The sequence below is a fragment of the Oncorhynchus masou genome, chromosome 27 (assembly GCF_036934945.1).
Source record: "Oncorhynchus masou masou isolate Uvic2021 chromosome 27, UVic_Omas_1.1, whole genome shotgun sequence".
NCBI lineage: Eukaryota > Metazoa > Chordata > Actinopteri > Salmoniformes > Salmonidae > Oncorhynchus > Oncorhynchus masou.
Window position 1 is genome coordinate 65,220,037 of NC_088238.1, and position 25,930 is coordinate 65,245,966.

The following is a 25,930-nucleotide window of genomic DNA, read 5'->3' on the forward strand; positions in this document are numbered from 1 at the left end:
TCCTCAAACAGCATGATAGAGAAGTCATCCTCCTCTTCCCTCCCTCTCTCTACTCCTCCTCAAACAGCATGATAGAGAAGTAATCCTCCTCTTCCCTCCCTCTCTCTACTCCTCCTCAAACAGCATGACAGAGAAGTCATCCTCCTCTTCCCTCCCTCTCTCTACTCCTCCTCAAACAGCATGATAGAGAAGTCATCCTCCTCTTCCCTCCCTCTCTCTACTCCTCCTCAAACAGCATGAGAGAGAAGTCATCCTCCTCTTCCTGAATAGGTTCCTGAGCTAGTCTCTTCATCACTTCCTCTCTGCAGCCCAGAATCTCCATGTCTTCATCTAGGAAATCATCCTCTCCTCCCTCCCCGACAAACACAGACTGTACAAACTCCTTCCCCTCCTTTTTCTTGATCTGTTGTTCCTCTCCTCCCTCTCCTGTTTCTCTCCCTTCCTCCTCAACAGATATATCAGACTCATGTCCCTCTTCCTCCTCCTTCTCTTCCTCTTCCAGGCTTCTCTCCTCTCTCAGTTCCATCCTTTCTTCTCCTTTACTGGTCTCTTTCGCTCTTTCCTCCTCTACCCCGTCTCCCTCTCTCTTCTCCTCCACTCCTTCTCTCTTCTCCTCTCTCTCTAGTACAGTCTGGTCTTTGCTGGGTGGAGAGGCTATGGGGGATCAGAGGTTAGATGTCATTCAGACAGCTACAGGTTGTTGCTAGGTAACTAACGTGGTCAGTACTGTAGAAGTAGAAGTCACCTGGTCTGGCTGTGGTCGCGCTGCCTTTCTTTAGTTTGGAGAGCCAGGGAGTCATCACTCTCTTCTTACCTTCCTCTCCTCTTTTCTCTCTCACTCCTTTTCCTCCCTCGTTCAGGTCCCCTCCAATTGGCTCTGTGAGAGAGACTTGATTAGTTTAGAGTTGAGAAAGAGAGAAGAGGGAGAGAGACACACACCTGACTTATTATTCTTTACAGGCTTTAGTCTATTGAACACTCCCTCCTCCTTCTCGCCTGGTCTTTTTATTCCAAGCTGCTCTCCTTCTCTCCTCCCTTTAGTCTCGTCTTCTCTCCTCCCTTCAGTCTCGTCTTCTCTCCTCCCTTCAGTCTCGTCATCTCTCCTCCCTTCTCTCTTTCCTCCTTGTTTCATGGTTTTCTTTCTGGGCTCTGATGGTGAGAACCATGATGACATCATCAGACCGACTCAGTGTTCTGTTTTAGTGTTAGGGTGGAAGTAAACCCTGCACACTCACCACTCTGCTCTCTTTCACTCCGTCTCTTAGCAGCATTCACCACAGCTGACTTCTGAGGAACACACACATGAATTATACACTTGGATTTAGTCAAACCAGCTCAGAGACAGAGAGAGAGAGAGAGTAGAGAGAGAGAGAGTAGAGAGAGAGAGAGAGAGAGAGAGTGAGAGAGAGTAGAGAGAGACAGAGAGTAGAGAGAGAGAGAGACAGAGAGTAGAGAGAGAGAGAGAGAGAGAGAGAGTGTGTGGAAGACACAGGAGTCGTGCTTACCTTGTTTCTGACGTATGCTGACCTCCTGCTCTTTTCATGGTCCAGAAGCATCTCCATCACCTCTATATCCCACAACAACAAGAGTTGCAGCTCCTCATGAATGAACACATTTAATTTAGAAGTCACTTATGGCCTATAGTCTTTTCAAACAGACCCCAGCTGTAGCTACAACAAGGCATTCTTGGAACCTTTTAAAGGAGCCTGTAGTAACTTCAGTGTGTGTGTGTGTATAGTATTTGTGAAGTATTGTGTGTACCGGCAATGTCGCTGTCCTCTGACCTCTCTCTGTCTGATGTTTGTTGAGTCCAGAACCCAAACCTAGACAACCTCCTCTGAGACAGAGAGAGAGAGAGAGAGAGAGAGTAGAGAGAGAGACAGAGACAGACAAAGAAACAGAGAGAGAGAGAAAGATAGAGAGAGTAGAGAGAGACAGAGAAAGAGAGTAGAGAGACAGAGAGAGTAGAGAGAGATAGAGAGACAGAGAAACAGACAGAGAGAGACAGAGAAAGAGTAGAGAGAGAGAGAGAGAGAAAGAGAGTGGAGAGAGAGTAGAGAGAGACAGAGAGAGTAGAGAGAGATAGAGAGACAGATAAACAGACAGAGAGAGACAGAGAGAGAGTAGAGAGAGAGAGTAGAGAGAGATAGAGAGACAGAGAAACAGACAGAGAGAGACAGAGAGAGAGTAGAGAGAGAGTGGAGAGAAGGAAGGGCATATGTTTATTAAGCAACACACACAAACAAAGTGAATAATTGCAGTGGATACAGTGCCTTCGGAAAGTATTCAGACTCCTTCCTCGTTTCCACATTTTGTTACGTTACAGCCCTAACAACTCTAAAATGGATTAAATAAAACATTTTCCATCATCAATCTACACACAATGCCCCATAATGACAAAGCAAAAACAGGTTTTTAGAAATGTTTGCAAATGTATAAAAAGTTTAAAAAAACATTATTCAGACCCTTTGATATGAGACTCGAAATTGAGCTCAGCTGCATCCTGTTTCCATTGATCATCCTTGAGATGTTTCTACAACTTGGTTGGAGTCCATCTGTGGTAAAATCAATTGATTGGACATGATTGGAAAAGCAGCACCTGTCTATATAAGGTCCCACAGTTGACAGTGCATGTCAGAGCAAAAACCAAGCCATGAGGTCGAAGGAATTGTCTGTAGAGCTCAGAGACAGGATGGTGTCAAGGCACAGATCTGGGGAAGGGTGACTAAACATTTCTGCAGCATTGAAGGTCCCCGAGAACACAGTGGCCTCCATCATTTGTAAATGGAAGAAGTTTGGAACAAGACTCTTCCTAGAGCTGGCTGCCCGGCCAAATTGAGAAATCGGGGGAGAAGGGCCTTGTTCAGGGAGGTGACCAAGAATCCGATGGTCACACTGACAGAGCTTCAGAGTTCCTCTGTGGAGAATCTACAGAGTTTCTCTGTGTAGATGGGAGAACCTTCCAGAAGGTCAACCATCTCTGCAGCACTCCACCAATCAGGCCTTTATGGTAGAGTGGCCAGACGGAAGCAACTCCTCAGTAAAAGGCACATGACAGCCCGTTTGGTGTTTGCCAAAAAGCACCTAAAGGACTCTGACCATGAGAAACAAGATTCTCTGGTCTGATGAAACAAAGATTGAACTCTTTGGCCTGAAGAGGAGAGGATCTGCAGAGAAGAATGAGAGAAACTCAACAAATACAGGTGTGCCAAGCATATCTAAAAAAGACTTGAGGCTGTATTTGCTGCATTTGCTGGGTCTGAAGACTTACCAGTCAAAAGTTAGGACATCTACTCATTCCAGGGCTTTTCTTTATTTGTACTATTTTCTACATTGTAGAATTATAGTGAAGACATCAATACAATGAAATAACACATATGGAATCATGTAGTAACCAAAAAAGTGTTAAACAAATCAAAATAGATTTTGTATTTGAGATTCTTCAAAGTAGCCACCCTTTGCCTTTTATTTTTTCTCTCCATTTTTTCCCCCACCTTTATCGGCTAGTTGAGAACAAGTTCTCATTTACAACTGCGACCTGGCCAAGATAAAGCAAAGCAGTGCGACACAAACAACACAGAGATACACATGGAGTAAACAATTAACAAGTCAATAGCACAGCTGCCTCGATGACAGCTTTTCACACTCTTGGCATTCTCTCAACCAGCTTCATGAGGAATGCTTTTCAAACAGCCTTGAAGGAGTTCCCACATATGCTGAGCACTTGTTGGCTGCTTTTCCTTCACTCTGCGGTCCAACTCATCCCAAACCATCTCACTTGGGTTGAGGTTGGGTGATTGTGGAGGCCAGGTCATCTGATGCAGCCCTCCATCACTCTCCTTCTTGGTCAAATAGCCCTTACACAGCCTAGAGGTGTGATTTGGGTCATTGTCCTGTTGAAAAACAAATGATAGTCCCACTAAGCACAAAACAGATGGGATGGCGTATCTCTGCAGAATGTTGTGGCAGCCATGTTGGTTAAGTGAGCCTTGAATTGTAAATAAATCACAAAGTGATTCACCAACAACAACAAAAAACACAACATCACCTCCTCCTCCATGCTTCACGGTGGGAACCACACATGCGGAGATCATCTGTTCACAAAAACATGGCGCTTGGAACCAAAAATCTCCAATTTGGATCAAAGGACAGATTTCCACTGGTCTAATGTCCATTGCTCGTGTTTCTTGGTCCAAGCAAGTCTCTTCTTATTATTGGTGTCCTTTATTAGTGGTTTCTTTGCAGAAATTCAACCATGAAGGCCTGATTCACGCAGTCTCCTCTGAACAGTTGATGTTGAGATGTCTGTTACTTGAACTCTGTGAATTATTTATTTTGGCTGCAATCTGAGTTGCTGTTAACTCTAATGAACTTGTCCTCTGCAGGAGAGGTAACTCTGGGTCTTCCTTTCCTGTGGAGCATCATGAGAGCCAGTTTTATCATAGCGCTTGATGGTTTTTGCGACTGCACTTGAAGAAACTGTTCTTGACATTTTCCGGATTGACTGACCTTCATGTTTTAAAGTCATAATGGACTGTCGTTTCTCTTTGCTTATTTGAGTAGTTCTTACCATAATATGGACTTGGTATTTTACCAAATAGGGCTATCTTCTGTATACCACCCCTACCTTATCACAACACAACTGATTGCGTCAAAAGCTTTAAGGAAAGAAATTCCACAAATTAACAAGAAACACCTGTTAATTGAAATGCATTCCAGGTGACCTCATGAAGCTGGTTGAGAGAATGCCATGAGTGCAAAGCTGTCATCAAGGCAAAGGGTGTCTACTTTGAAGAATCTCAAATATAAATTATATTTTGATTTGTTTAATACTTTTTAGGTTACAACATGATTCCATATGTGTTATTTAATAGTTTTGATGTCTTCAATATTATTCTACAATGTAGAAAATAGTAAAAAATAAAGAAAAACCCTAGATTGAGTTGAGTAGGTGTTTCCAAACTTTTGACTGGTACTGTTTGTAAATGTGATATTTCCTTTAGTTTTTATACATTTACAAAAATCTCTAAAATCCTGTTTTTGCTTTGACATAATGGGGTATTGTGTTTAGATTGATGGGGGGAAAAGAACAACTATTTAATCCATTTTAGAATAAGGCTGTAACGTAACAAAATGTGGAAAAGGTCAAGGGCTCTGAACACCTTTCCGAAAGTATATGTGAGAATGTGGCTGAGACAGTGTGTGTCTGCGTTTTTGATTTACTATTTTTGTGGATACCAGAGGTCCTCACAAGGATAGCAAAAACAAGAAAAATTCAGACAAGTGGGGACATTTTGCCGGTCCCCAAAAGGAAAAATTATATTTTAGGCTTAGGGGTTTTAAGGGTTAGGGTTAGAATTAAGGTTAGGGTTAGGAGTAGGGGATAGGTATAGTTTTAGGATTAGGGATTTTAAGGGTTAGGGTTAGAATTAAGGTTCGGGTTAGGAGTAGGGGATAGGTAGGGTTAAGGTTAGGGTTAGGAGTAGGGTTTAGGGTGAAGTTTAGGGTAATGGTTAGGAACAATAGAGTTTTGCATGGAAATCAATTATTTTGTCCCCACAAGGATAGCAATACAAAACTGTGAGTGCAGCATATGGCTGATATAGCACTTTCCACTGAGTCGGCTTCAGCTCCAGACAGACTGGCCAAGAGACTGAGGACAGAAACACAATACCCTCACACTGAGTCGGCTTCAGCTCCAGACAGACTGGCCAAGAGACTGAGGACAGAAACACAATACCCTCACACTGAGTCGGCTTCAGCTCCAGACAGACTGGCCAAGAGACTGAGGACAGAATATAATACCCTCACACTGAGTCGGCTTCAGCTCCAGACAGACTGGCCAAGAGACTGAGGACAGAAACACAATACCCTCACACTGAGTCGGCTTCAGCTCCAGACAGACTGGCCAAGAGACTGAGGACAGAATATAATACCCTCACACTGAGTCGGCTTCAGCTCCAGACAGACTGGCCAAGAGACTGAGGACAGAAACACAATACCCTCACACTGAGTCGGCTTCAGCTCCAGACAGACTGGCCAAGAGACTGAGGACAGAAACACAATACCCTCACACTGAGTCTGCTTCAGCTCCAGACAGACTGGCCAAGAGACTGAGGACAGAAACACAATACCCTCACACTGAGTCTGCTTCAGCTCCAGACAGACTGGCCAAGAGACTGAGGACAGAAACACAATACCCTCACACTGAGCTCAGCTCCAGACAGACTGGCCAAGAGACTGAGGACAGAAACACAATACCCTCACACTGAGTCGGCTTCAGCTCCAGACAGACTGGCCAAGAGACTGAGGACAGAAACACAATACCCTCACACTGAGTCGGCTTCAGCTCCAGACAGACTGGCCAAGAGACTGAGGACAGAATATAATACCCTCACACTGAGTCGGCTTCAGCTCCAGACAGACTGGCCAAGAGACTGAGGACAGAATATAATACCCTCACACTGAGTCGGCTTCAGCTCCAGACAGACTGGCCAAGAGACTGAGGACAGAAACACAATACCCTCACACTGAGTCTGCTTCAGCTCCAGACAGGCTGGCCAAGAGACTGAGGACAGAATATAATACCCTCACACTGAGTCGGCTTCAGCTCCAGACAGACTGGCCAAGAGACTGAGGACAGAATATAATACCCTCACACTGAGTCGGCTTCAGCTCCAGACAGACTGGCCAAGAGACTGAGGACAGAAACACAATACCCTCACACTGAGTCTGCTTCAGCTCCAGACAGGCTGGCCAAGAGACTGAGGACAGAATATAATACCCTCACACTGAGTCGGCTTCAGCTCCAGACAGACTGGCCAAGAGACTGAGGACAGAATATAATACCCTCACACTGAGTCTGCTTCAGCTCCAGACAGACTGGCCAAGAGACTGAGGACAGAAACACAATACCCTCACACTGAGTCGGCTTCAGCTCCAGACAGACTGGCCAAGAGACTGAGGACAGAAACACAATACCCTCACACTGAGTCGGCTTCAGCTCCAGACAGACTGGCCAAGAGACTGAGGACAGAAACACAATACCCTCACACTGAGTCGGCTTCAGCTCCAGACAGACTGGCCAAGAGACTGAGGACAGAAACACAATACCCTCACACTGAGTCGGCTTCAGCTCCAGACAGACTGGCCAAGAGACTGAGGACAGAAACACAATACCCTCACACTGAGTCGGCTTCAGCTCCAGACAGACTGGCCAAGAGACTGAGGACAGAAACACAATACCCTCACACTGAGTCTGCTTCAGCTCCAGACAGACTGGCCAAGAGACTGAGGACAGAAACACAATACCCTCACACTGAGTCTGCTTCAGCTCCAGACAGACTGGCCAAGAGACTGAGGACAGAAACACAATACCCTCACACTGAGTCGGCTTCAGCTCCAGACAGACTGGCCAAGAGACTGAGGACAGAAACACAATACCCTCACACTGAGTCGGCTTCAGCTCCAGACAGACTGGCCAAGAGACTGAGGACAGAAACACAATACCCTCACACTGAGTCGGCTTCAGCTCCAGACAGACTGGCCAAGAGACTGAGGACAGAATATAATACCCTCACACTGAGTCGGCTTCAGCTCCAGACAGACTGGCCAAGAGACTGAGGACAGAATATAATACCCTCACACTGAGTCGGCTTCAGCTCCAGACAGACTGGCCAAGAGACTGAGGACAGAAACACAATACCCTCACACTGAGTCTGCTTCAGCTCCAGACAGGCTGGCCAAGAGACTGAGGACAGAATATAATACCCTCACACTGAGTCGGCTTCAGCTCCAGACAGACTGGCCAAGAGACTGAGGACAGAATATAATACCCTCACACTGAGTCGGCTTCAGCTCCAGACAGACTGGCCAAGAGACTGAGGACAGAAACACAATACCCTCACACTGAGTCTGCTTCAGCTCCAGACAGGCTGGCCAAGAGACTGAGGACAGAATATAATACCCTCACACTGAGTCGGCTTCAGCTCCAGACAGACTGGCCAAGAGACTGAGGACAGAATATAATACCCTCACACTGAGTCTGCTTCAGCTCCAGACAGACTGGCCAAGAGACTGAGGACAGAAACACAATACCCTCACACTGAGTCGGCTTCAGCTCCAGACAGACTGGCCAAGAGACTGAGGACAGAAACACAATACCCTCACACTGAGTCTGCTTCAGCTCCAGACAGGCTGGCCAAGAGACTGAGGACAGAATATAATACCCTCACACTGAGTCTGCTTCAGCTCCAGACAGACTGGCCAAGAGACTGAGGACAGAAACACAATACCCTCACACTGAGTCGGCTTCAGCTCCAGACAGACTGGCCAAGAGACTGAGGACAGAAACACAATACCCTCACACTGAGTCTGCTTCAGCTCCAGACAGACTGGCCAAGAGACTGAGGACAGAAACACAATACCCTCACACTGAGTCTGCTTCAGCTCCAGACAGACTGGCCAAGAGACTGAGGACAGAAACACAATACCCTCACACTGAGTCGGCTTCAGCTCCAGACAGACTGGCCAAGAGACTGAGGACAGAAACACAATACCCTCACACTGAGTCGGCTTCAGCTCCAGACAGACTGGCCAAGAGACTGAGGACAGAAACACAATACCCTCACACTGAGTCGGCTTCAGCTCCAGACAGACTGGCCAAGAGACTGAGGACAGAATATAATACCCTCACACTGAGTCGGCTTCAGCTCCAGACAGACTGGCCAAGAGACTGAGGACAGAATATAATACCCTCACACTGAGTCGGCTTCAGCTCCAGACAGACTGGCCAAGAGACTGAGGACAGAAACACAATACCCTCACACTGAGTCTGCTTCAGCTCCAGACAGGCTGGCCAAGAGACTGAGGACAGAATATAATACCCTCACACTGAGTCGGCTTCAGCTCCAGACAGACTGGCCAAGAGACTGAGGACAGAATATAATACCCTCACACTGAGTCGGCTTCAGCTCCAGACAGACTGGCCAAGAGACTGAGGACAGAAACACAATACCCTCACACTGAGTCTGCTTCAGCTCCAGACAGGCTGGCCAAGAGACTGAGGACAGAATATAATACCCTCACACTGAGTCGGCTTCAGCTCCAGACAGACTGGCCAAGAGACTGAGGACAGAATATAATACCCTCACACTGAGTCTGCTTCAGCTCCAGACAGACTGGCCAAGAGACTGAGGACAGAAACACAATACCCTCACACTGAGTCGGCTTCAGCTCCAGACAGACTGGCCAAGAGACTGAGGACAGAAACACAATACCCTCACACTGAGTCGGCTTCAGCTCCAGACAGACTGGCCAAGAGACTGAGGACAGAAACACAATACCCTCACACTGAGTCGGCTTCAGCTCCAGACAGACTGGCCAAGAGACTGAGGACAGAAACACAATACCCTCACACTGAGTCGGCTTCAGCTCCAGACAGACTGGCCAAGAGACTGAGGACAGAAACACAATACCCTCACACTGAGTCGGCTTCAGCTCCAGACAGACTGGCCAAGAGACTGAGGACAGAAACACAATACCCTCACACTGAGTCTGCTTCAGCTCCAGACAGACTGGCCAAGAGACTGAGGACAGAAACACAATACCCTCACACTGAGTCTGCTTCAGCTCCAGACAGACTGGCCAAGAGACTGAGGACAGAAACACAATACCCTCACACTGAGTCGGCTTCAGCTCCAGACAGACTGGCCAAGAGACTGAGGACAGAAACACAATACCCTCACACTGAGTCGGCTTCAGCTCCAGACAGACTGGCCAAGAGACTGAGGACAGAAACACAATACCCTCACACTGAGTCGGCTTCAGCTCCAGACAGACTGGCCAAGAGACTGAGGACAGAATATAATACCCTCACACTGAGTCGGCTTCAGCTCCAGACAGACTGGCCAAGAGACTGAGGACAGAATATAATACCCTCACACTGAGTCGGCTTCAGCTCCAGACAGACTGGCCAAGAGACTGAGGACAGAAACACAATACCCTCACACTGAGTCTGCTTCAGCTCCAGACAGGCTGGCCAAGAGACTGAGGACAGAATATAATACCCTCACACTGAGTCGGCTTCAGCTCCAGACAGACTGGCCAAGAGACTGAGGACAGAATATAATACCCTCACACTGAGTCGGCTTCAGCTCCAGACAGACTGGCCAAGAGACTGAGGACAGAAACACAATACCCTCACACTGAGTCTGCTTCAGCTCCAGACAGGCTGGCCAAGAGACTGAGGACAGAATATAATACCCTCACACTGAGTCGGCTTCAGCTCCAGACAGACTGGCCAAGAGACTGAGGACAGAATATAATACCCTCACACTGAGTCTGCTTCAGCTCCAGACAGACTGGCCAAGAGACTGAGGACAGAAACACAATACCCTCACACTGAGTCGGCTTCAGCTCCAGACAGACTGGCCAAGAGACTGAGGACAGAAACACAATACCCTCACACTGAGTCTGCTTCAGCTCCAGACAGGCTGGCCAAGAGACTGAGGACAGAATATAATACCCTCACACTGAGTCTGCTTCAGCTCCAGACAGACTGGCCAAGAGACTGAGGACAGAAACACAATACCCTCACACTGAGTCGGCTTCAGCTCCAGACAGACTGGCCAAGAGACTGAGGACAGAAACACAATACCCTCACACTGAGTCGGCTTCAGCTCCAGACAGACTGGCCAAGAGACTGAGGACAGAAACACAATACCCTCACACTGAGTCGGCTTCAGCTCCAGACAGACTGGCCAAGAGACTGAGGACAGAATATAATACCCTCACACTGAGTCGGCTTCAGCTCCAGACAGACTGGCCAAGAGACTGAGGACAGAATATAATACCCTCACACTGAGTCGGCTTCAGCTCCAGACAGACTGGCCAAGAGACTGAGGACAGAAACACAATACCCTCACACTGAGTCTGCTTCAGCTCCAGACAGGCTGGCCAAGAGACTGAGGACAGAATATAATACCCTCACACTGAGTCGGCTTCAGCTCCAGACAGACTGGCCAAGAGACTGAGGACAGAATATAATACCCTCACACTGAGTCGGCTTCAGCTCCAGACAGACTGGCCAAGAGACTGAGGACAGAAACACAATACCCTCACACTGAGTCTGCTTCAGCTCCAGACAGGCTGGCCAAGAGACTGAGGACAGAAACACAATACCCTCACACTGAGTCTGCTTCAGCTCCAGACAGACTGGCCAAGAGACTGAGGACAGAAACACAATACCCTCACACTGAGTCGGCTTCAGCTCCAGACAGACTGGCCAAGAGACTGAGGACAGAAACACAATACCCTCACACTGAGTCGGCTTCAGCTCCAGACAGACTGGCCAAGAGACTGAGGACAGAAACACAATACCCTCACACTGAGTCTGCTTCAGCTCCAGACAGACTGGCCAAGAGACTGAGGACAGAAACACAATACCCTCACACTGAGTCGGCTTCAGCTCCAGACAGACTGGCCAAGAGACTGAGGACAGAAACACAATACCCTCACACTGAGTCTGCTTCAGCTCCAGACAGACTGGCCAAGAGACTGAGGACAGAATATGTGACGTGTGTGTTCTGTATATGTGACGTGTGTGTTGTGTATATGTGACGTGTGTGTTGTGTATATGTGACGTGTGTGTTGTGTATATGTGACGTGTGTGTTGTGTATATGTGACGTGTGTGTTGTGTATATGTGAGGTGTGTGTTGTGTATATGTGAGGGGAGAAGGCCTGTGTGTGTTGTCAGGTTGAATACCTCCCCCTGGTGACAGGCACTTGTAACAACCAACTAGAAATCTGACAGACCAATAGAGACTAATGAATGAATGGATGTAAAATTCTGAATGCCATCTTTGGGACGTTAACTCTGACGTCATCCCATTGAAGGTAAAATGTAAAAAGGTTAGGCTACGGACACCCTTTAAACCCCCTATACTCTGTTGAGACACCCTTTAAACCACTATACTCTGTTGAGACACCCTTTAAACCCCCTATACTCTGTTGAGACACCCTTTAAACCCCTATACTCTGTTGAGACACCCTTTAAACCCCCTATACTCTGTTGAGACACCCTTTAAACCTCTATACTCTGTTGAGACACGCTTTAAACCCCTATACTCTGTTGAGACACCCTTTAAACCCCCTATACTCTGTTGAGACACCCTTTAAACCCCCTATACTCTGTTGAGACACCCTTTAAACCCCTATACTCTGTTGAGACACCCTTTAAACCCCCTATACTCCGTTGAGACACCCTTTAAACCTCTATACTCTGTTGAGACACCCTTTAAACCCCCATACTCTGTTGAGACACCCTTTAAACCCCTATACTCTGTTGAGACACCCTTTAAACCCCTATACTCTGTTGAGACACCCTTTAAACCCCCTATACTCTGTTGAGACACCCTTTAAACCCCTATACTCTGTTGAGACACCCTTTAAACCCCTATACTCTGTTGAGACACCCTTTAAACCCGCTATACTCTGTTGAGACACCCTTTAAACCCCTATACTCTGTTGAGACACCCTTTAAACCCCTATACTCTGTTGAGACACCCTTTAAACCCCTATACTCTGTTGAGACACCCTTTAAACCCCCTATACTCTGTTGAGACACCCTTTAAACCCCCTATACTCTGTTGAGACACCCTTTAAACCCCTATACTCTGTTGAGACACCCTTTAAACCCCTATACTCTGTTGAGACACCCTTTAAACCCCTATACTCTGTTGAGACACCCTTTAAACCCCCTATACTCTGTTGAGACACCCTTTAAACCCCTATACTCTGTTGAGACACCCTTTAAACCACCTATACTCCGTTGAGACACCCTTTAAACCTCTATACTCTGTTGAGACACTCTTTAAACCCCCTATACTCTGTTGAGACACCCTTTAAACCCCTATACTCTGTTGAGACACCCTTTAAACCCGCTATACTCTGTTGAGACACCCTTTAAACCCCTATACTCTGTTGAGACACCCTTTAAACCCCTATACTCTGTTGAGACACCCTTTAAACCCCCTATACTCTGTTGAGACACCCTTTAAACCCCTATACTCTGTTGAGACACCCTTTAAACCCCCTATACTCTGTTGAGACACCCTTTAAACCCCTATACTCTGTTGAGACACCCTTTAAACCCCTATACTCTGTTGAGACACCCTTTAAACCCGCTATACTCTGTTGAGACACCCTTTAAACCCCCTATACTCTGTTGAGACACCCTTTAAACCCCTATACTCTGTTGAGACACCCTTTGAACCCCCTATACTCCGTTGAGACACCCTTTGAACCCCCTATACTCCGTTGAGACACCCTTTGAACCCCCTATACTCCGTTGAGACACCCTTTGAACCCCCTATACTCCGTTGAGACACCCTTTGAACCCCCTATACTCCGTTGAGACACCCTTTGAACCCCCTATACTCCGTTGAGACACCCTTTGAACCCCCTATACTCCGTTGAGACACCCTTTGAACCCCTATACTCTGTTGAGACACCCTTTGAACCCCCTATACTCTGTTGAGACACCCTTTGAACCCCCTATACTCCGTTGAGACACCTTTGAACCCCCTATACTCCGTTGAGACACCCTTTAAACCCCCTATACTCTGTTGAGACACCCTTTAAACCCCCTATACTCTGTTGAGACACCCTTTAAACCCCCTATACTCCGTTGAGACACCCTTTGAGCCCCCTATACTCTGTTGAGACACCCTTTGAACCCCCTATACTCCGTTGAGACACCCTTTGAACCCCCTATACTCCGTAGAGACACCCTTTGAACCCCCTATACTCCGTTGAGACACCCTTTGAACCCCCTACACTCCGTTGAGACACCCTTTGAACCCCCTATACTCCATTGAGACACCCTTTGAACCCCCTATACTCCGTTGAGACACCCTTTAAACCCCCTATACTCCGTTGAGACACACTTTGAACCTCTATACTCCGTTGAGACACCCTTTAAACCCCCTATACTCCGTTGAGACACCCTTTGAACCCCTATACTCTGTTGAGACACCCTTTAAACCCCTATACTCTGTTGAGACACCCTTTAAACCCCCTATACTCCAGTGAGACACCCTTTAAACCCCCTATACTCGGTTGAGACACCCTTTAAACCCCCTATACTCCGTTGAGACACCCTTTAAACCCCCTATACTCCATTGAGACACCCTTTAAACCCCCTATACTCTGTTGAGACACCCTTTAAACCCCCTATACTCCGTTGAGACACACTTTAAACCCCTATACTCTCGAGACACCCTTTAAACCCCCTATACTCTGTTGAGACACCCTTTAAACCCCCTATACTCTGTTGAGACTCCCTTTAAACCCCCTATACTCCGTTGAGACACCCTTTGAACCCCCTATACTCTCTTGAGACACCCTTTAAACCCCCTATGACAGCTGGCCTTCTAGGCAGAGTTGCAAAGAAAAAGTCATCTCTCAGACTGGCCAATAAAAATAAAAGATTAAGATGGGCAAAAGAACACAGACACTGGACAGAGGAACTCTGCCTAGAAGGCCAGCATCCCGGAGTCGCCTTTCACTGTTGACGTTGAGACTGGTGTTTTGCAGGTACTATTTAATGAAGCTGCCAGTTGAGGACTTGTGAGGCGTCTGTTTCTCAAACTAGACACTCTAATGTACTTGTCCTCTTGCTCAGTTGTGCACCGGGGCCTCCCACTCCTCTTTCTAATCTGGTTAGAGCCAGTTTGCGCTGTTCTGTGAAGGGAGTAGTGCACAGCGTTGTACGAGATTTCCAGTTTTTTGGCAATTTCTCGCATGGAATAGGGTTTCAGAAGAAAGGTCATTGTTTTTGGCTATTTTGAGCCTGTAATCGAACCCACAAATGCTGATGCTCCAGATACTCAACTAGTCAACTAGTCTAATAAAAGTTTTATTGCTTCTTTAATCAGAACAACAGTTTTCATCTGTGCTAACATCATTGCAAAAGGGTTTTCTAATGATCAATTAGCCTTTTAAAATGATAAACTTGGATTAGCTAACACATCGTGTCATTGGAACACAGGATTGATGGTTGCTGATAATGCTCCTCTGTACGCCTATGTAGATATTCAATTAAAAATCAGCCGTTTACAGATACAGTAGTTATTTACAACATTAAAAAGTGATTTTCCTTCAAAAACAAGGACATTTCTAAGTGACCCCAAACTTTTGAATGGTAGTGTATATACTGTATAGAGATAGATAGAACAATAGATAGAACAACGGACAGACATAATTTAATTTATGCTATGAAATGGGAAGTTCCCCCTCCTAGCAAATAGCTGACAAAACAATTCAAGCTTGTTTTGAAAAATATATTTTTGAATGCACCATCAGTCACGACATCGCATATGAAACGGAAAGGATTGAACATAGCCCCACCAAGTGAACTTTTACTATAGTTGAGTGTAGTTGTTTTTAGGCAACGTTAACTAGATAAGTAACTAGCATTTGGAACGACGGCAAAGATTTTTTAGAACAAACCCGCATTTGGGAGTAAACTTGAGGTAAATGTCTGATAAATGCCTAAGCATGTATCAATAGAAGAGTCACCTGAAGCTGGAGAGGAATGGAAGACACAGAAGGAAGGCAGTGAGGCAGAGGGCTTGTAATGTGGACGACCGGCAAGCTACTACTCTCAACTCTAGCTCGGATACTCATGATGATGTATTGGTTGATCTAACTATAACTAGACTACTAGTGATGATGTATTGGTTGACCTAGCCACCTATAATTATCAGCTGGTTGACCTAGCCACCTGTAATTATCAGCTGGTTGACCTAGCCACCTGTAATTATCAGCTGGTTGACCTAGCCACGTGTAATTATCAGCTGGTTGACCTAGCCACCTGTAATTATCAGCTGGTTGACCTAGCCACCTGTAATTATCAGCTGGTTGACCTAGCCACCTGTAATTATCAGCTGGTTGACCTAGCCACCTGTAATTATCAGCTGGTTGACCTAGCCACCTGTAATTATCAGCTGGTTGACCTAGCCACCTGTAATTATCAGCTGGTTGACCTAGCCACCTGTAATTATCAGCTGGTTGACCTAGCCACTTGTAATTATCAGCTGGTTGACCTAGCCACTTGTAATTATCAGCTGGTTGACCTAGCCACCTGTAATTATCAGCTGGTTGACCTAGCCACTTGTAATTATCAGCTGGTTGACCTAGCCACCTGTAATTATCAGCTGGTTGACCTAGACACCTGTAATTATCAGCTGGTTGACCTAGCCACCTGTAATTATCAGCTGGTTGACCTAGCCACCTGTAATTATCAGCTGGTTGACCTAGCCACTTGTAATTATCAGCTGGTTGACCTAGACACCTGTAATTATCAGCTGGTTGACCTAGCCACCTGTAATTATCAGCTGGTTGACCTAGCCACCTGTAATCATCAGCTGGTTGACCTAGCCACCTGTAATTATCAGCTGGTTGACCTAGCCACCTGTAATTATCAGCTGGTTGACCTAGCCACCTGTAATCATCAGCTGGTTGACCTAGCCACCTGTAATTATCAGCTGGTTGACCTAGCCACCTGTAATTATCAGCTGGTTGACCTAGCCACCTGTAATTATCAGCTGGTTGACCTAGCCACCTGTAATTATCAGCTGGTTGACCTAGCCACTTGTAATTATCAGCTGGTTGACCTAGCCACTTGTAATTATCAGCTGGTTGACCTAGCCACCTGTAATTATCAGCTGGTTGACCTAGCCACTTGTAATTATCAGCTGGTTGACCTAGCCACCTGTAATTATCAGCTGGTTGACCTAGACACCTGTAATTATCAGCTGGTTGACCTAGCCACCTGTAATTATCAGCTGGTTGACCTAGCCACCTGTAATTATCAGCTGGTTGACCTAGCCACTTGTAATTATCAGCTGGTTGACCTAGACACCTGTAATTATCAGCTGGTTGACCTAGCCACCTGTAATTATCAGCTGGTTGACCTAGCCACCTGTAATCATCAGCTGGTTGACCTAGCCACCTGTAATTATCAGCTGGTTGACCTAGCCACCTGTAATTATCAGCTGGTTGACCTAGCCACCTGTAATCATCAGCTGGTTGACCTAGCCACCTGTAATTATCAGCTGGTTGACCTAGCCACCTGTAATTATCAGCTGGTTGACCTAGCCACCTGTAATTATCAGCTGGTTGACCTAGCCACCTGTAATTATCAGCTGGTTGACCTAGCCACTTGTAATTATCAGCTGGTTGACCTAGCCACTTGTAATTATCAGCTGGTTGACCTAGCCACCTGTAATTATCAGCTGGTTGACCTAGCCACTTGTAATTATCAGCTGGTTGACCTAGCCACCTGTAATTATCAGCTGGTTGACCTAGACACCTGTAATTATCAGCTGGTTGACCTAGCCACCTGTAATTATCAGCTGGTTGACCTAGCCACCTGTAATTATCAGCTGGTTGACCTAGCCACTTGTAATTATCAGCTGGTTGACCTAGACACCTGTAATTATCAGCTGGTTGACCTAGCCACCTGTAATTATCAGCTGGTTGACCTAGCCACCTGTAATTATCAGCTGGTTGACCTAGCCACCTGTAATTATCAGCTGGTTGACCTAGCCACCTGTAATTATCAGCTGGTTGACCTAGCCACCTGTAATTATCAGCTGGTTGACCTAGCCACCTGTAATTATCAGCTGGTTGACCTAGCCACCTGTAATTATCAGCTGGTTGACCTAGCCACCTGTAATTATCAGCTGGTTGACCTAGCCACCTGTAATTATCAGCTGGTTGACCTAGCCACCTGTAATTATCAGCTGTTGTCAAAGCCGAAATGAGTATGACATCCGGCCATTTAAAATATAGTATATTTTTTTAAATGTAACATAGTATAATACTTTATACTCAAACGGCCTACTATTTAAGAAGCAAGTATGGGTATTAGGACATGGACATTGTAACCGTGAGAGCCTGTTAAAATGGAAACCGGAAAAACAAAACGGACTAAACTGAATTTTGAAAAGAAAAACGAAACAACCTTTTTATAGGGCCCTATGCATTTTCCTTTTTTGCACTAACACTCTTGCACGGACTCTACCCACACACACTTACAGTGACAATCCAACACACACATATAACACGGGCACACATGCATACTGATGCCACACACACTCACAGCATATACTGCTGCTACTGTCTATTATCTAGCCTGTTGCCTAGTCACCTTACCCCTAACTACAGCATATACTGCTGCTACTGTCTATTATCTATCCTGTTGCCTAGTCACCTTACCCCTACCTACAGTATACTGCTGCTACTGTCTATTATCTATCCTATTGCCTAGTCACCTTACCCCTACCTACAGCATATACTGCTGCTACTGTCTATTATCTAGCCTGTTGCCTAGTCACCTTACCCCTACTTATATGTATATATAATTAGCTTGTACCCCTGCACATTGCCTTGGAACTGGTATCTCGTGTATATAGCCATGTTATTTGTACTGAACTGGTATCCCGTGTATATCGCCATGTTATTTGTACTGAACTGGTATCCCGTGTATATCGCCATGTTATTTGTACTGAACTGGTATCCCGTGTATATAGCCATGTTATTTGTACTGAACTGGTATCCCGTGTATATCGCCATGTTATTTGTACTGAACTGGTATCCCGTGTATATCGCCATGTTATTTGCACTGAACTGGTATCCCGTGTATACAGCCATGTTATTTGTAGCCAAGACAACGCAGGAGTGGCTTTGGGACAAGTCTCTGAATGTCCTTGAGTGGCCCAGCCAGAGCCCTGACTTGAACCCGATCGAACATCTCTGGAGAGACCTGAAAATAGCTGTGTATCAACGCTCCCCATCCAACGTGACAGAGCTTGAGAGGATCTGCAGAGAAGAATGGGAGAAACTCCCCAAATACAGGTGTGCCAAGGTTGTAGTGTCATTCCCAAGAAGACTTGAGGTTGTAATGTCTCGATGTCTAAAAACCTGTTTTTGCTGTGTCATTATGGGGTATTGTGATGTCATTATGGGTTATTGTGATGTCATTATGGGGTATTGTGATGTCATTATGGGGTATTGTGTGTAGATTGATGAGGGGATTTTTTTCATGTACATTTTGGAATATGGCTGTAAAGTAACAACATGTGGAAAAGGGGTCTAAAACACCTTCCGAAGGCACTGTATATATATCTTCATCTTTAACTCTGTTTGAAGATGACCCATAGGTAAGCATTTCACTTTTAGTCGACACCTTCTGTTTACGAAACATGTGACAAATAAAATGAGATTTGGATGGACAGATATAATAGATAGATAGATAGACGGATTGAACCTTGAGTGGAATACTCTGGGCTTGTGTTGCTATGAGGACAGCTTCTCTCAACTTCTTCTTGAATCTCTGGAGAGACTTCCCCTGTAGGAGAGGAGAGGAGACAGGGATGAGAGGAGAAGAGAGAGGAGGAGAGATGGGAATGAGAGGAGAGGAGGAGAGGAGACAGGGATGAGAGGAGAAGAGAGAGGAGGAGAAGATACATGGTTGAGAGGAGGAGAGGAGACAGGGATGAGAGGAGGAGAAGAGAGAGGAGAGATGGGAATGAGAGGAGAGGAGGAGAGGAGACAGGGATGAGAGGAGAAGAGAGAGGAGGAGAGGATACATGGATGAGAGGAGGAGAGGAGACAGGGATGAGAGGAGGAGAAGAGAGAGGAGGAGGAGACGGGGATGAGAGGAGAGGAGAGAGGAGGAGAGGAGACATAGATGAGAGGAGGAGAGGAGACAGGGATGAGAGGAGGAGAAGAGAGAGGAGGAGAGGAGACGGGGATGAGAGGAGAGGAGAGAGGAGGAGAGGAGACATGGATGAGAGGAGAGAGGAGGAGAGGAGACATGGATGAGAGGAGAGAGGAGGAGAGGAGACAGGGATGAGAGGAGAGAGGAGGAGAGGAGACGGGGATGAGAGGAGGAGAGGAGACGGAGATGAGAGGAGGAGAGGAGACAGGGATGAGAGGAGAGAAGACAGGGATGAGAGGAGGAGAAGAGAGAGGAGAGGAAACAGGGATGAGAGGAGAGAGGAGGAGAGGAGACGGGGATGAGAGGAGGAGAGGAGACAGGGATGAGAGGAGAGAAGACAGGGATGAGAGGAGGAGAAGAGAGGAGGAGAGGAGACGGGATGAGAGGAGAGATGAGAGGAGGAGAGGAAACAGGGATGAGAGGAGACAGGGATGAGAGGAGAGAGGAGGAAAGGAGACAGGGATGAGAGGAGAAAGGAGGAGAGGAGACAGGGATGAGAGGAGACAGGGATGAGAGGAGAGAGGAGGAGAGGAGACAGGGATGAGAGGAGAGAAGAGAGGAGGAGAGGAGACAGGGATGAGAGGAGAGGAGAGAGGAGACAGGGATGAGAGGAGACAGGGATGAGAGGAGAGAGGAGGAGAGGAGACAGGGATGAGAGGAGAGAGGAGGAAAGGAGACAGGGATGAGAGGAGAGAAGAGAGGAGGAGAGGAGACAGGGATGAGAGGAGAGAGGAGGAGAGGAGACAGGGATGAGAGGAGAGAGGAGGAAAGGAGACAGGGATGGAGGAGGAGAGGCGAGAGGAGGAGAGGAGACGGATGAGAGGAGAGAGGAGGAGAGGAGACAGGGATGAGAGGAGAGAGGAGGAGAGGAGACGGGGATGAGAGGAGGAGAGGAGACGGAGATGAGAGGAGGAGAGGAGACAGGGATGAGAGGAGAGAAGACAGGGATGAGAGGAGGAGAAGAGAGAGGAGAGGAAACAGGGATGAGAGGGGAGAGGAGGAGAGGAGACGGGGATGAGAGGAGGAGAGGAGACAGGGATGAGAGGAGAGAAGACAGGGATGAGAGGAGGAGAAGAGAGGAGGAGAGGAGACGGGATGAGAGGAGAGATGAGAGGAGGAGAGGAAACAGGGATGAGAGGAGACAGGGATGATAGGAGAGAGGAGGAAAGGAGACAGGGATGAGAGGAGAAAGGAGGAGAGGAGACAGGGATGAGAGGAGACAGGGATGAGAGGAGAGAGGAGGAGAGGAGACAGGGATGAGAGGAGAGAAGAGAGGAGGAGAGGAGACAGGGATGAGAGGAGAGGAGAGAGGAGACAGGGATGAGAGGAGACAGGGATGAGAGGAGAGAGGAGGAGAGGAGACAGGGATGAGAGGAGAGAGGAGGAAAGGAGACAGGGATGAGAGGAGAGAAGAGAGGAGGAGAGGAGACAGGGATGAGAGGGAGAGAGGAGGAGAGGAGACAGGGATGAGAGGAGAGAGGAGGAAAGGAGACAGGGATGGAGGAGGAGAGGCGAGAGGAGGAGAGGAGACGGATGAGAGGAGACAGGGATCAGAGGAGAGGAGATAGGGATGAGAGGAGAGAGGAGGAGAACATGGATGAGAGGAGGAGAGGATACAGGATCAGAGGAGGAGAGGAGACAGGGATCAGAGGAGGAGGAGAGGAGACAGGGATGAGAGGAGAGAGGAGGAGACAGGGGTGAGAGGAGTGAGGAGGAGAGGAGACAGGGATGGGAGGAGAGAGGAGGAGGAGACAGGGATGAGAGGAGAGACGAGGAGAGGAGAGAGGGATGAGAGGAGAGAGGAGGAGAGAGGGATGTGAGGAGAGAGGAGAGAGGGATGTAGGAGAGAGGAGAGGAGAGAGGGATGAGAGGAGAGAGAAGGAGAGGAGAGAGGGATGAGAGGAGAGAGAAGGAGAGGAGAGATGGAAAGAAAAAAAGAGGCAGGACAGATATGAGCAGTATAGGGTTAGTATAGTATAGCAATAAAATATAATACTGCATTGTCCATTTGGTTGGAATGAAAATTGTTCTTCCGCCTTCATCCCAACCACAGGTTAGGGTTAGTGCCCAGACACTCACCCATGTTAAAGGCCCAGGGTCAGCCACAGTGCAGTGCCCCTGGATGTAGAGGCCTATACAATGTCTGAGGTTTTAAACAGGCCTATACAATGTCTGAGGTTTTAAACAGGTTCATTACAATGTCTGAGGTTTTAAATGCATATTGTATTTTACTCTAGAGTTGACGTTGATTAGTAATCGTGTGCTTTCATTTCAGTAAATCCAAAGTGTCATGATCCCTGATGGTGCTCTCACCAGGCATTACATGACTCATGGTCATATATGGAATGAAGAATACCAACACTACGTATTTAATTAAATTAACTAAATGTAACTACAGTAACGGTTGGCATTTCATTTTCACACTGTACCGAAACCAAACTGTCACCCCAAAACCATAACAGGTACTAAACAGTTGTTTATGGACTGTTCGAACACTAAGAGATGAGACAGAAGAGGGCAAATCAACTGAACCCAGTGGGCTAACACAGTCTCAACTCAAATCAACACTAGCTCAGTGGGCTAACACAGTCTCAACTCAAATCAACACCAGCTCAGTGGGCTAACACAGTCTCAACTCAAATCAACACCAGCTCAGTGGGCTAACACAGTCTCAACTGAACCCAACACCAGCTCAGTGGGCTAACACAGTCTCAACACAAATCAACACCAGCTCAGTGGGCTAACACAGTCTCAACACAAATCAACACCAGCTCAGTGGGCTAACACAGTCTCAACTGAACCCAACACCAGCTCAGTGGGCTAACACAGTCTCAACACAAATCAACACCAGCTCAGTGGGCTAACACAGTCTCAACTCAAATCAACACCAGCTCAGTGGGCTAACACAGTCTCAACTGAACCCAACACCAGCTCAGTGGGCTAACACAGTCTCAACTCAAATCAACACCAGCTCAGTGGGCTAACACAGTCTCAAATCAAATCAACACTAGCTCAGTGGGCTAACACAGTCTCAACTGAACCCAACACCAGCTCAGTGGGCTAACACAGTCTCAACTGAACCCAACACCAGCTCAGTGGGCTAACACAGTCTCAACTGAACCCAACACCAGCTCAGTGGGCTAACACAGTCTCAACTGAACCCAACACCAGCTCAGTGGGCTAACACAGTCTCAACTGAAATCAACACCAGCTCAGTGGGCTAACACAGTCTCAACTGAACCCAACACCAGCTCAGTGGGCTAACACAGTCTCAACTGAACCCAACACCAGCTCAGTGGGCTAACACAGTCTCAATTGAACCCAACACCAGCTCAGTGGGCTAACACAGTCTCAACTGAACCCAACACCAGCTCAGTGGGCTAACACAGTCTCAACTGAACCCAACACCAGCTCAGTGGGCTAACACAGTCTCAACTGAAATCAGCACCAGCTCAGTGGGCTAACACAGTCTCAACTCAAATCAACACTAGCTCAGTGGGCTAACACAGTCTCAACTGAACCCAACACCAGCTCAGTGGGCTAACACAGTCTCAACTCAAATCAACACCAGCTCAGTGGGCTAACACAGTCTCAACTCAAATCAACACCAGCTCAGTGGGCTAACACAGTCTCAACTGAACCCAACACCAGCTCAGTGGGCTAACAGTCTCAACTGAAATCAACACCAGCTCAGTGGGCTAACACAGTCTCAACTCAAATCAACACTAGCTCAGTGGGCTAACACAGTCTCAACTGAACCCAACACCAGCTCAGTGGGCTAACACAGTCTCAACTGAAATCAACACTAGCTCAGTGGGCTAACACAGTCTCAACTGAACCCAACACCAGCTCAGTGGGCTAACACAGTCTCAACTCAAATCAACACTAGCTCAGTGGGCTAACACAGTCTCAACTGAACCCAACACCAGCTCAGTGGGCTAACACAGTCTCAACTGAACCCAACACCAGCTCAGTGGGCTAACAGTCTCAACTGAAATCAACACTAACACGACTGTGGACTAACAGTCGTGAGTGGCACAGACAACCAGGGTTAAATTGTATGCCCTTTCCAGGAGACTAACCGTGATGGCGGCATCCTCAGTGAGTTCTGTGTAATTTCTGACTTTAGACCGACACACCCAGGCTCTGCTCACTGGTTCCCCCAGGTAGGTTACATGGTACCTGCACTACACACAAACATAACATACATATTACACACAATCAGAAATGTTCACATGAAAGACACTACCCCAGTGTTTTCATTCAGTCATTTATAATAGGAGACTTCCATTGATCTTACAGGGTTCAGATCAGTGTTTATCTTACAGAGTACAGGGTACAGGTCAGTGTTTATCTTACAGGGTACAGGTCAGTGTGTATCTTACAGGGTACAGGGTACAGGTCAGTGTGTATCTTACAGGGTACAGGTCAGTGTTTATCTTACAGGGTACAGGTCAGTGTTTATCTTACAGGGTACAGGTCAGTGTTTATCTTACAGGGTACAGGTCAGTGTGTATCTTACAGGGTACAGGTCAGTGTGTATCTTACAGGGTACAGGTCAGTGTTTATCTTACAGGGTACAGGTCAGTGTTTATCTTACAGGGTACAGGTCAGTGTTTATCTTACAGGGTACAGGTCAGTGTGTATCTTACAGGGTACAGGTCAGTGTTTATCTTACAGGGTACAGGTCAGTGTTTATCTTACAAGGTACAGGTCAGTGTGTATCTTACAGGGTACAGGTCAGTGTGTATCTTACAGAGTACAGGTCAGTGTTTATCTTACAGGGTACAGGTCAGTGTTTATCTTACAGGGTACAGGTCAGTGTTTATCTTACAGAGTACAGGGTACAGGTCAGTGTTTATCTTACAGGGTACAGGTCAGTGTTTATCTTACAGGGTACAGGTCAGTGTTTATCTTACAGGGTACAGGTCAGTGTTTATCTTACAGGGTACAGGTCAGTGTTTATCTTACAGGGTACAGGTCAGTGTTTATCTTACAGGGTACAGGTCAGTGTTTATCTTACAGGGTACAGGTCAGTGTTTATCTTACAGAGTACAGGGTACAGGTCAGTGTTTATCTTACAGAGTACAGGGTACAGGTCAGTGTTTATCTTACAGAGTACAGGGTACAGGTAAGTGTTTATCTTACAGGGTACAGGTCAGTGTGTATCTTACAGAGTACAGGGTACAGGTCAGTGTTTATCTTACAGGGTACAGGGTACAGGTCAGTGTTTATCTTACAGGGTACAGGTCAGTGTTTATCTTACAGGGTTCAGATCAGTGTTTATCTTACAGAGTACAGGGTACAGGTCAGTGTTTATCTTACAGGGTACAGGTCAGTGTTTATCTTACAGGGTTCAGATCAGTGTTTATCTTACAGAGTACAGGGTACAGGTAAGTGTTTATCTTACAGGGTACAGGTCAGTGTGTATCTTACAGGGTACAGGTCAGTGTTTATCTTACAGGGTACAGGTCAGTGTTTATCTTACAGGGTTCAGATCAGTGTTTATCTTACAGAGTACAGGGTACAGGTCAGTGTTTATCTTACAGGGTACAGGTCAGTGTGTATCTTACAGGGTACAGGGTACAGGTCAGTGTGTATCTTACAGAGTACAGGTCAGTGTTTATCTTACAGGGTACAGGTCAGTGTGTATCTTACAGGGTACAGGTCAGTGTTTATCTTACAGGGTACAGGTCAGTGTGTATCTTACAGGGTACAGGTCAGTGTTTATCTTACAGGGTACAGGTCAGTGTTTATCTTACAGGGTACAGGTCAGTGTTTATCTTACAGGGTACAGGTCAGTGTTTATCTTACAGGGTACAGGTCAGTGTTTATCTTACAGGGTACAGGTCAGTGTGTATCTTACAGAGTACAGGTCAGTGTTTATCTTACAGGGTACAGGGTACAGGTCAGTGTTTATCTTACAGGGTACAGGTCAGTGTTTATCTTACAAGGTACAGGTCAGTGTTTATCTTACAGAGTACAGGGTACAGGTCAGTGTTTATCTTACAGGGTACAGGTCAGTGTTTATCTTACAGGGTACAGGTCAGTGTTTATCTTACAGGGTACAGGTCAGTGTTTATCTTACAGGGTACAGGTCAGTGTTTATCTTACAGGGTACAGGTCAGTGTTTATCTTACAGG

At 46.7% G+C, this 25,930-nt stretch overlaps 1 protein-coding gene across 4 annotated transcripts in view; it reads right to left on the reverse strand.

Annotated features, from left to right (window-relative positions):
- The window catches only part of LOC135516530 (zinc finger CW-type PWWP domain protein 1-like), a 49,083-nt gene that overhangs the window by 1,005 nt on the left and 22,148 nt on the right, over window positions 1–25,930 (reverse strand). For 3 of the 4 annotated variants that reach the window (XM_064940882.1, XM_064940885.1, XM_064940884.1), the window contains 8 exons: window positions 23,870–23,974; window positions 19,335–19,415; window positions 1,762–1,837; window positions 1,506–1,567; window positions 1,236–1,287; window positions 940–1,149; window positions 746–877; window positions 1–654 (listed from right to left, as the gene is read on the reverse strand). The exon at window positions 1–654 is cut by the window's left edge. In XM_064940882.1, coding sequence (XP_064796954.1) covers window positions 218–654; window positions 746–877; window positions 940–1,149; window positions 1,236–1,287; window positions 1,506–1,567; window positions 1,762–1,837; window positions 19,335–19,415; window positions 23,870–23,974 — 1,155 coding nt within the window. In that variant the 3' untranslated portion in view covers window positions 1–217. The remainder of the gene's footprint in view (window positions 655–745; window positions 878–939; window positions 1,150–1,235; window positions 1,288–1,505; window positions 1,568–1,761; window positions 1,838–19,334; window positions 19,416–23,869; window positions 23,975–25,930) is intronic. The other variant, XM_064940883.1, reaches the window with a different exon arrangement.